Below are 12,446 nucleotides of genomic sequence, written 5' to 3'. Positions count from 1 at the left end.
AATCAAAGAAGGTAAACATCTTTGAGACGTTTCTCATACTTTTCATTTTGACAGCTGTTACAACTTAGGACATCTTTAATGTCATAGTCTACATTTTTGGTTTATTAAGAATTCTTTCTATTGTTTTCAGCATATTGATGGGTTTTTAAGACTTAATCCCTTAATTTTGATTTACTAAGCTTTTAGTATTATTTTCACATCAGGGTTATTTGGGGCAGGGGAATTGTGGAAGGAGGTTACTATAAGAGAAGAGTAAATAAGGTGAACAAAGCTTCCAGGTCGGGAAAATATGCTAATTACCAGCTAAAGCCTTGGCATAAATGTATTGGCTTCTGATTGATTTTAATACATCCATTTCCTGAATCATTTTGGTTTTTCACTTTTGTGCAAAGGCGTTTAATGGCATAATGAATTCAGCAATGTATGGGGATGTCACAGTAAAACCTTTTGCTGGATCTTCAAAAACATTGCTTTTCAGAAACTGTTTCCTTAACAAGTCATGTTGCCTCTCAGCAGGCTTTGCAAAGTTTAAAGCATACTCTCCCATAAGTGGCCCCAGATGGAAAATACTCTCTTGAAATTGGCTGGTTTTTTAAGTGTAGCTCTGCATGGCCTTCTCAAAGGAGAAAAGTAAACTTGAACAGAATGCATTTAGTAGCAGGTCTATAATTCCCCCAGCATCCCACATATTTGGATGTTTTCGCTTTTGGCAGTGGAATTTTTCTAATTTAATTAACTCATTAGTGTTAGCAGATGACACAGTGTGAAAATTCTTTTCCCTAGCCACTTATCTAAATATTCTTCCAATCCACTGGAGTTATGTGCACACTTTATTTATTTTGAAAATGTGTTTATTTGTTTCATTTCTACACTGACTTTCCCCTTAAGAGTTCATGGGCAACGTGTAGACATTTCACATAATGAACTACAACCCTTTCTTCAAGCCATAAATGGAGAAGAGGCCAAGGAGGGAACTAAAAAGTGGGGGAAATCTTTACAAAGAAAGACTGGGAGAGAAACAACAGATGGTTCCGGAAGAGCAGCCAGAGCTGAAATGCTTATCCTGGTCCAAGCCCCTGCCATTCTGTCTCTTGCTTTTTAGTTCATACGCTGTAAAAATGTCACGATGGTTTGTGTCTGGAAATTAACTGGCAGTGCTTCAAATGACAATGAAGGCAAGTTTTCCAGGCTTATCCAAACCAAAAGTGAATCTTCTTTGCACTGAAACCATTCACTCCTTCATTCACATTTTTTAACCTTACTTTTTACTATTGACATATAAATCTTCTTTCTTAGATTTTAAACTTCCTTGAAATTTGAGGATCCATCTTCCTTCCTTCCTTTCTTCTTTCTTTGTCTCTTTCTTTCCTCCTTCTTCTTTCTCTGACTCCCCCTCTTCTCCTTCTCCCCCCTCCTCCTTCCCTCCCCTCCTCCCCCTTCTCCCCCTCCCCCTCCTCCCCCACCCTCCTTTTTTCTCCTCCTCCTCCCCTCCCCCTCCTCCACCTCCTCCTTCTTTCTCTTTCTCTCTGTCTTTCTCTTTTCAGGGCCTGATACAGGGCCTAGGACAAAATAGATATTGAATAAATAAATATTACTGAATTCCAAATGAAAGGAATTCTGTTGTGTCATTCCTAGCAGTTATTGAATATCTACTCCAATATTTCATTTTATTTTTTTGATTTTTGAGGATTTTGGACTTTAGTATTTATTTATTTAACCATTTAAACTTGTTATTTTATATTGGAGTATAGCCGATTAACAATGTTGTAACAGTTTCACATGCACAGCAAAGTGACTCAACCATACAGAAACATGTATCCATTCTCCCCCAAACTCCCCTCCCATCCAGGCTGCCACATAACGTTGAGAAGAATTTCCTGTGCTATACAGTAGGTTCTTGCTGGTTATCCATTTTAAATATATCAGTGGGTACATGTCAGGGCCAAATTCCCTAACTATCCCTTCCCCCCCACCCCGGTAACCATAAGTTCATTCTCTAAGTCTATGTTTACTCCAATATTTTAAAATAGGCATCATTTTAATCCTGAGAGCAATTTTGTTAAGATGATTGCTGTTACTATTATCTTAATTTTATCCATGAGGAAATGGAGGCCAAGAGATGTTAAATAACTTGCTCAGGGTCACAGAACCCTTCAGCTAGAGAGTATGAACTCAGGACTGTCCTGGATGCTGCTACCCAAGAGGATGGTAACATTGGACAGTCAGATCTGATGATGCTCGAGCAGTGATAAGGGAACTTCTTTGCCTTTCTGTAACACATCCCCAGTTTCTGTCAAAAATAAGTAAGTCCTGGGTAGTAGAAAGGGTTGACTCTGAATTGTGCACTTTAAAAAAGTGAATTTTGTGGTAGGTGAATTATATCTCAGTTTTTAAAAGATTTAAATAATAAAGGTTGGAAATTAGTGAATTTTGGATATTTTAGAGGTTCTAAGAGCTTTCCCTGTCCTTTGTTCCTTAGGACCTTAGTTTCCATTAACATCAGTTCTTTAACTGTTCACCTTTAACTGTTCAATAGCCAATATTGAACAATAGCCAAGATTTCCAGACCCAGATTTCACTGAATCCCTAGTTCCCTGTGTTGGAGGTGCCATTTATCTGAGGAGGGGGTCATGGGACAGTGATTCTTAGGAGTCTGTCCAGCATTTAAATCATCAACTATAAGCCACTGACTAGTTTCCAGAGTGAGAAGTTTAATAAACAGGAGCTCATGATACCATTATGCTTAGTGAAATAAGTCAGACAGAGAGGAAGACAAATACTGTATGTTATCACTTATATGTGGAATCTAAAAAGTAAAACAAACTAGTGAATATAACAAAAAATAAGTGGACTCACAGAAATAGAGAACAAACTAGTGGTCACCAGTGCGAGGAGGAAAGTGGGGAGGGACAAGATGGGAGATTAAGAGGTACAAATTACTATGCATAAAATAAATAAGCTATAAGGATATACTGTACCACATGGAATATAGCCAATATTTTATAACTGTAAATGGAGGATAATCTATCAAATTTTTGAATCACTGTTATATTTCTTAAACTAATATCACATTGCAAATCAACTATACCTCAATTAAAAAATTTAAAAAACCAATTTTCATCATGATACAAAATTTTCCTCCACTTCAAAGAAAAATCCCGTTGTCACATTTCTCAGAGGGTGTTTCCAGCCGCTAATGTATCTGGCAAGGATGGGATACAGTATTTGGAAAGTCTGTTCTCATTCAGTCTTTTCTAAATCAATTTCAGGGTGCTGTTAGTAGACATTTATGAGTGAAAGTCAGATAATTTGGTATTTTTTATACTTATGTCCAAACGGAGAGAGTAGTTTTCTGTTCCGTCAGAGTGCATGTGTGTACACACACACATGCACTCTCACACGCATATATGTATACACTCACACATGTATCCACTCACACACACATACACAAGCATGTATGCACACGCACACACACCCTTATGCATATGACTCACGAGTGGATGTATCAATAGCAGAAAGTTATTGAGCCAATATATCTTCTGAAAGGAAACTGTTGTGTATATGTGTTTAAAGTATAAGGAAAACCAACTGCTTTCCCTTATGTAGACTTAATCGGGATGAAAAGATTTCAGTACAAAGCTGACAGGAGCTTCAAATGTTGTGTTTGGTAGCTATATGCAAATCGGACAGATTTATAACTTCTTTTTCCCTCCTGCTATTTGCACTTTGAAACGAGAGCAGGATGCTCATGGAGAACAGTGGGGAGAAAGGAGTGAGCAGATTTGGGAGCATTTGCGTCAAGATTTTCCATTCTTACCCTTGGAATAGGAAGTTCTTTCCCTCCTTTTCTAAGTGATATGATGACCTCACCCTGAGTTTCTACGACATTTGCATGTTAGTATGGAATCTAGATTTTTTTTAATCGTAGTATAATTGCTTTGCAATGTTGTGTTAGTTTCCACCGCACAGCGAAGTGAATCAGTCTGCGCATATGCTCGTGCCCTCCCTCTTGGACCTCCCTCCCTCCCCCGCCTCTTCCCTCCCAACTGGGCCATCACGGAGCACCGAGCTGAGCTCTCTGTGCTGTACAGCAGGTTGCCCCTAGCTAGCTATTTTGGAATCTAGATTGGATATTTCTGTCTTTAGTCAACATTACTTTCTGCACAAAGCAAAAGACCAGTCTACGCAGGATGATTAGTGAGCCTGAGAGAGTGGGGCAGGAGGAAGGTGCAGGTCCAAACGGTATCCAGTGTTTCTCTGCTTTGGGGTCAGAGTTTGCAAACTAAGAATTTCTGGTTGCAGTGGCTCAAGAAAGGCAGTTGCTGCTGCCAACAACTGTGTGTCCCTCAGCCTTTGAGACAGGGAGGGAGATCAAGAAGGGGCGCATACCTTCACCTTCTCAAAATGGCCCTCCACTGGCTGTGTGTTGGAGTCTTTCAGGGATCTTAAAAGGAGGATGAGTGGGTCCCACCCTTAGCGATCCAGTCCTGATTTATTTTGTTCTTTGGTGACTCCGCAGGTGACTCTAACCTGCAGCAAAGTCTGAGAACAACCACTCTAATCAGTAGTTGCCAACCCCGGCTGCTGTTGCCATACTCGGGGGCCGGTGCCCATGCCCTTAGAGACTGCAGTGATCTGGGATGGGGCCTGGGTGTTGGTGAATTTTACAAGCTCCCCAGGGGTTTCTAAGGAGCAGCCAGGATGGAGATCTGCTGAGCTACCTGGTCAGCAGACTTTGTCACTGTTCTTGTCATATTCAATTCTGAAATTACTCCTTGTAGAGTTTATATCACATAGGAACCAGTTTGTTGAGTGCTCGAGGGAAAGGCCAATGAGTGTGACACTGTCTCTGCTGTCTGGATGTTATTAGGCTGCACACAGTCATATTTTGCATTGCTTGTTGCTTAATGAAGCTGATTGAAAACTATCTTGACTCTAGATGTGGAAGGGCTTTTTCATGCATTGTCTCTTCTGAACCTGAAAATATCTGGGAGAGAATAGATGAGGAAATGCAAATTCACAGAAGTTAGGGAACATGCTCAAATTTACATGGCAAAGAGGGCTGGGGACCAAATCTTCCAATGCCTTTCAGCTCTATCATTTTCCCCCATTTCTTCTGGCAAACCATGAACATTTCGAAGCAGGGATGAGGAGAAGGGGAATCAGAGAAGCAGAAATTGAGATGGAGAAACCTATTCTCAAAATGTGTGAGTGTATGAGAGTGTGTGTATAAGTGTGTATGTCTGAGTGTGAGAGTGTGTGTCTGCATTTGTGTGACTATTGCATGTGAGGAAATATGACTTTGAGGTTCTGTTTAATGGTGTTGTTTGGCTCTTGTCCCTTGAAAATTATACAGTCTTTTAAAGTCTAACAGAAAAAGGAAACTACTAACATCTTTAGGAATAGTAAAGGATCTGTCTGGCACTGAAAGGCCATTACTATCTGTGAAGAAAATTAAAAAGAGTTTATTAAGGCCAACTCAGATTTCTACTGATACCAAGAAATAGTATTTTAATCAGCTAGGAAGAGGTGTATGTGAGCAGAGATCACTATCAATGACCATCAGTCACAAAAGGATGCTTAATATCCTGCCTTCCTTAAACTCTGACCATTTTCATCCCCGTACAGGGAGGGAGAGGCATCCAACCTATCACTTGGAGGCATATATGTGCTCTTTATACCCAAAGTTGTGAGAAGCCATAGGAAAGACATGAACACGACTGGATTATGGTGCTTTGTAAGGGCAGGCAGGGCCCAAGGAGTAATGTTTAGGTTGACAGTGGTTTGAAAATTATGATGAAATGTTTTCTTTGAGGCTTGGGTATGTCTGTGTGTTTGTCTCAGAAAGTAATTGCTGTGTTATACATGCGCGTGGCCTCTCTTTGCTTTAGCAATATTATATTGCTGCTCAGTTCTTTATACATTCATGAAGACAGCTGGAAACATTCAAGCATTCATTTATTCATGCAAACAACAAATGCTCATTGAGGGTCTGCCATGTTGCTATGCGCCAGGCATTATAATACTACCCTGGAGAGCATAGAATATAAAATAGTGTTCCTGCCCTCCAGGAGCTAAGTGCCTAGTAGAATTTTTAATTCCATGCTGTTATTTCAGAAGGCTCACAAGAAGGAAGAAAGGGACTGCCCAAGGAAGGCTGGCTGTCTGTCCAAAGGAATCTCTATGGCGTGCGCCTCAATCATGGTCAAACCTGGAAAAGAGAAACGACTCTAGGTATTTCAAGCAGAGAGGGATTTAATGTGAGGAATTGGTTATGAAGTTGTTGGAAGTGCTGGAGGGGCAAAAGGCATAGGTGGTGGTACTCAAAGCTTGGGAAGCTGCTACTGCCCGTGCTTAGGATGAGTGGTTGGAGGAATCATGGAAGTTACTGGAGCCTGTAGCCCCTGCTTTTGATCCTGCCCATCTGGAGCTGGAAGCAGAATGGCTTCTCCCTTCCTGTTGCCTTCTGATCTCTCACAGACTCTTATTGGCAGAATCCAACTTGACCAACTGACTAAGAAGTCTTGGTAATGTAGATTGCACCTCTAGACCTGCAGTAGAGAGAAGTTATAGCAGGGCAAGGTGGATGTGGATGGTGGTGGTAGTGAAATCCATGATCCAATAACCAGTGGAGAGTGAGGGGGTCTGGCAGTAGCCACTGACACCCAGAGTTTTTGTGACTTGGTACACTGAGATGTGACCAGGCTTTGAAATCTGACTGAAACTAACTCTTATGGATTGAAATGTATCCCCTCCCACCCAAATTCATATGTTGAAGCCCTAACCCCAAGTGTACCTATATTGGGGGATAGGGCCTTTTAGGAGATAATTAAGGTTAAATGAAATCATAAGAGTAGGGGTCTCATTCAATCAGACTGGTGTCCTAATGAGAAAAGGAAGAGACACCGGAGGCATGTGTGCAAAGGAAAAGGCCATGTGAGGATACACAGAGAAGGCAGGCAAATGCAAGTTAAGGAGAGATGCCTCACCAGAAACCAACCCTGCCAGGACTTTGATCTTGAACTTCCAGCGTACAGAACTGTGAGAAAATAAATTTCTATTGTTTAAGCCACCCAGTCTGTGGTATTCTGTTATGACCACACAAGCTGACTAATATACTAAGCAAATATATAAATGATGAATATAAAGAGTTGGATGCCAAATTGCAAATTTTTACTAAAAATGCAACTCTCCAAAAGATTGCCTACTTATATTTGCTGATCAACACGTTCTTATTCAATAAGTAAAACTACATGGGAATCAAATAAAATTAGGAGTTTGTTTGATGACAATGGTCTGTGAGCAAGGGAGTTTGTTGGATAATACAGATGACCAGTGTCATAATGAAGTGTCTTTGGGGGCTGACACTCATTTTTCCTCTAGACCTGCAGTCCTTGTTGGGTTTATATACATGAGGGCACCCTCTTTCCCCATGGTGCTGAGGCCAGAGTGTATGAGCCTTCCTGACTTTTCCTTTGTGGGCCCCTCCTCTTTTCATACTGACGCAACCTGGTTGCCATTTATTTCTTTGGGGTGGCCTTGCTTTGATCCTTTTGGATAATTTCCTTTGATCCTTTCCATGCTCATTTTATGCTTTAATTCACAAATTTTCAAGTTCTTGGGGTAAAGGTAGTACATATACTTAGGCTGATAATTGGCCAGGATGTACTGCTATAGCTGTACTGCTTATTGCCTTTGACTGTGCCCTTCTGATCAGTCAATACTTATGCCGTATCAGTTGTTAAATGTTTTGAATGTCAATCTTTGCCTATATAATTAGCATCATAAAACGTGAAAAGAAATTGACCAGGTTAAGCTGTTCAATCAGCCTTCCACATAGCAGACTAGCCTGTTCGAGAACTGTCAAAAGGATCTCCATTTCCCAATGACAGCTTCATCAGCTTATTACAGAGCAAAAAAATCAGTCACTAGAGTTGCTTCTTAATGGGTTGAATCATATATACCAGAAGGGATAATGAATATATCTAACATTTAAAGCTTACCTACTATGTGATCTTTATTTATTTTATTTTATTTTTGGAGCAAGGAAAGGTTTATTGCAGGGCCAAGCAAGGAGAAAGTGTGGCTCATACTCAAAAACCCTGAACTCCCTGATGTTTTGGTTTTTTAAAAATAAATTTATTTATTTATTTATGGCTGTGTTGGGTCTTCATTACAGCATGGGGGCTTTCTCTAGTTGTGGTGAGCGGGGGCTACTCTTTGTTGAAGCGCACAGGCTTCTCACTGCGGTGGCTTCTCTTGTTGCAGAGCATGGACTCTAGGCACGCGGGCTTCAGTAGTTGTGGTGCATGGGCTTAGTTGCTCTGCAGCATATGGGATCTTCCTGGCCCAGGGTTTGAGCCCGTGTCCCCTGCATTGGCAGGTGGATTCTTAACCACTGTGCCTCCAGGGAAGTCTCCCTGATGGTTTTTTGGGAAAAGTGTTTATAGGTGAAATCTGGGGTGAGGGCTGTAGGGTGTATGGCTTTCTTCTGATTGGTTGGTGGTGAGGTAACAGGGTGGTACTCCAGGAATCTTGAGCTCAGCCTGAAGTTACTATCTTCCACCTGGGTGGGGACCTTAGTTCCTGCAGAAGAACTCAAAGATATTGTTCTGTACATTCCTTGAGGAGGAACCAGGACCCTGTCCCAAGGCTGTGCTATTGTTTCTTGACTGCTCCTCCCTTGTTTCTGCATTCTCTCCCTTCCCTGCTTAGCAACTGTTTGAATCTGCCCTTTGGAACTCAGGGAAGGTTAAGGAGGCTGAATGAAGCATATTTCCTACAAAATAGGGGGACACGGAAAAGATTTGTACCCAGGAGCCCCACAGGGTCCTGCTTGGCTTCAATCCCCCCTTTTCTTGGATATTTCTCAATCTTGAGGAGAACAGGTATTGGACAAGAAAGGGAATAACGTTTTGGATAGAGTCTTTAATCATAAACTCAGCAGAGGAACTCGGTTTTAGGGGGACTTGGTTTCAGTCCTGCTCTGTGATCTTTCAGTGGATCATCTCATTAATCATCACAACAACCCTACTAGGAAGAAGGTCGTGTTATTAGTGTCCTTTCATAGATGAATCAACTGGAGCTTAAATAGGTTAAATAATTTAATGTGATCAGTAAGGAGTGAAGTAGAGAATCAAACCTGAAGATTAACCATTGTGTTTAGAACAAACAAGTCACCTTGGCCTACAACACACTGTGTGAACTAGTTGTTACTTAAATCTCAGAATTTTTTCACAAGTTCTCTTCCTAGTTTGCTTTAGGGCACACAAACCTCTTTACCAGATCCTTCCCAGCAGAAAGATTGGCCCCCTCTACCTTGGAATGCTTTTTTTTTTTTTTTTTTTTTTTGGCTCCGTTGGGTCTTTGTTGCTGTGCGTGGGCTTTGGTGAGCAGAGGCTACTGTTTGTTGCAGTGCGTGGGTTTCTCATTGCGGTGGTTTCTCCTGTTGCAGAGTACAGGCTCTAGGCGCATGGGCTTCAGTAGTTGTAGCACGTGAGCTCAGTAGTTGTGGTACACGGGCCCTAGAGTGCAGGAGCCTTAGTGGTTGTGGCATGTGGGTTCAGTAGTTGCGGCATGTGGGCTCTAGAGCTCAGGCTCAGTAGTTGTAGTACGTGGGCCTAGTTGCTCTGTGGCTTGTGGGATCTTCCTGGACCAGGGCTCGAACCCGTGTCCCCTGCACTGGCAGGCGAATTCTTAACCAATGCACCACCAGGGAAGCCCTGGACTGCTCTCTACCCATGTTTTTATATGGCGGCTCATACCCTTACCATTCTGTCTAAACTTTGCTTCCCTTTTCACACACTTGATCCTCGGTTACACCAGTCACGGGAGGTTGTTTCCTTCATAGCAGGTACCGATCGTGGTTTGGAGTTGTTTGCTTCTTTGTTTTCTGTAAACTCCCCACTAGAATGTAATCTCCACAAAGGCAGGGGCTTGGTCTCTATTTACGTGCTGTGTCACCAACATCAAAGTACTGAGTCCTCCATTCATTAAGCACTTAATAAACATGAGCTAAATGCCAAAGTATCACCTATTGTGATCTATTAATCCCCAAGGCTCTTGGGAATATAAGACTCAGGAGGGCGTGCTTTTGTTGGAGGGGGGAGTCTCAGGGCCTCAGTAGTCTCTGTAGCTGGATTGATCATCACAGAGAGTATTCTGAGCAGAGAGTCCCTGGGATGAGAAGGGGGCTGCAAATTGGGTAGGAACAGCTGAAAGCACGAAAGACAGCCCCCAAATAAATTTCAGTTAACGAATCGTTTGACCTATACTATTAGCATAGAACTAACTTTCTTCTGACAAATGCTGCCAGTGCTTTGTTGGTTTTTAACTCTTAGGCCCTACCAACAGCAGATATTAAGAACTGACTATATTTAAAAGAACTGCCCCAGGTGATGAAGGTGATTACTAAGGTCCCTGAGGATTTCTGTGAACCTTAGGAGGGAAAGGAATCGTTGCCAAATGGAGTGATGCAGAAGGCTTTGGGAAGGATCGGGGATCTGAGCCAGGCACTGGGGCAAGGGGAGGATTAGACCAGGTGGAGGTATGATCCGAAGTGTGGTTTTGGGAACGTTCTTCGTGTGTTTGGAGATTGTAAAAGACTGGTTGGCAGGAATTAGACCTTGAACATGATGTTGAAAATTTTGGATTTTACCCTGAAGTCAGAGTGGAGTTTCTGAGTGGACCAGTGATGAATTAAAATGAGTGTTCCTGAAAGTGAGAGATGGAATGATTACAGTGGAAAAGAAGCCCGTCAGTTTCCTACAACTGACTATAATGTGGGCAAACCCTGCCTGGGGCACAGCTGTCTCAACCCTCTTCCTGGTAGAGGAAACCAAGAGAAAGAGGTCACATACTGTGTATGGGCTGTGAGGCCGTGTCTGTTGTATCCTCGTTAAACTTGGAGCAGTTGAAATAATTCGAAAAAATATTTCTTCTCAATTGTGTCAGAAACTGATTGGTATAGCATTTTATTAAGCTCAGTTCTTCTATGTCGGCAGTTCAGTGGCTGATATAAAATGTGTTTTTTGCGAATTATGAGGAATTTCTGTACCTCAGAGTGCCCTCTGAGTCATCAAAGGCATATTAAATTATGTCGACTTGTATTTAAGGTTAACTGGTTTTTAATGTTATCCATGCATAATTAGAACTTAAATGTAAGTTGTCATTTATTGCCTTTAAACCATTTTTATATACATCATTTGATGGCCATTTGTTATCTGTTTTTGCAGTGGAGCAAGATGAGCTCCAGAGAGTCTAAATGACTTGTCCAAGGTCACTTGGCTAATGGGTAGGAAAGTCTGGGTTCAAACCTATTTCTCTCATTTCAAGCATTTTACGTCTTGGTAAAAACTGGAAGCTAGTGTTTAATACATCTAATGCATCCTTACTAACCAGAATACCGAGTCATTCTAGAGCAAGCAATCTCAGTGGAGTGCAGGGATTAACTCTATCTGATTTGGTGAAATGCAGTGGGTGTTCAAATACTTACTCACGATAATGATGCCATGACCATTCATGCTGATTCAACCTTTCCCAAAGCAAATGTCTCTTGTAATGTTCCTTAAATAGGTTTAAATTAAGTATTTTTAAATTAAATATTGACAATAATGTCCATGTTTTGGTTTCCCCTTACTGGGCCTTGGACTCAACAGCTCTTGGATATGGAGCATGGCTTTGTCCATTTGCTCTCATGGAATTTGCAGACAGCATCCCTGTGCATAGCAACAGAATGATGCTGGCGGATAGAGAGAGGACGGGTGTGAAGCAAGTGTGGCATGAAACTGACTGTTTGCTTTTTTCCACAGTCTGCTGATTAGACCTGCAAACCCATTCTGCAACTCCATTAGTAAAACCTGTGAAAACACAGGGGCCTCCATAAAGACAACTCTGACCTTGGCAGCAGGAGAGGGTTTTGGAGTCGAGAGAGCCCAGTTCTAAACTTATGACTTGGGTCTGGGTATTTTTGGCTTCAACACTTGCTCCTGGTTAGAAAGTGAACAACAGGGGTCTAAACACTGTTCGCTCGGATAGTAAAACACATGTTCACTTTTTGCAGTGACCCTGGAAACAGAAGGGGAATTCTTATAAATCACAAAGGAAAATAAATAACTTCACTCATGGAGGGAAAGAGACAGCTTGAGAAAAGGGACTTTGGAAAAAGGCTGTCTCTAGATAGCAGTCTTGTGGTAAGTACTAAATATTCATTTACCACTATATGTTTTGGCTTAAAATGCATTATTCTTTGACTGTGATTTCCTGAACCCTGTGCTTTCAAAACCTCTATTCCAGTTACCCATTAACAATATCTCCTGGGATTTTTGTTTCACTTATTTTTTACAAAGTCAAAAGCCAGCAAACTATTGGAATGTTTGTATAGTGTCCTAATAGGCAAATGTCATAATCTGTCAGCATTATATATAATTTCATTAATTCCTGCTGAA

The 12,446-nt window shown here is 41.5% G+C and overlaps 1 protein-coding gene across 7 annotated transcripts in view; it reads left to right on the top strand.

Annotated features, from left to right (window-relative positions):
• Window positions 1-12,446, top strand: part of NCKAP5 (NCK associated protein 5) — a 1,012,185-nt gene that overhangs the window by 46,823 nt on the left and 952,916 nt on the right. For all 7 annotated transcript variants that reach the window (XM_067025888.1, XM_059055602.2, XM_059055601.2 and 4 more), the window contains exon 2: window positions 12,062-12,191. In XM_067025888.1, the coding sequence (XP_066881989.1) occupies window positions 12,123-12,191 (69 nt within the window). In that variant the 5' untranslated portion in view covers window positions 12,062-12,122. The remainder of the gene's footprint in view (window positions 1-12,061; window positions 12,192-12,446) is intronic.

This window comes from Kogia breviceps, chromosome 2 (assembly GCF_026419965.1).
Source record: "Kogia breviceps isolate mKogBre1 chromosome 2, mKogBre1 haplotype 1, whole genome shotgun sequence".
Taxonomy (NCBI): domain Eukaryota; kingdom Metazoa; phylum Chordata; class Mammalia; order Artiodactyla; family Physeteridae; genus Kogia; species Kogia breviceps.
The sequence above is the reverse complement of the archived record's forward strand: the minus strand, read 5'-3'. Positions and strand labels throughout refer to the sequence as shown.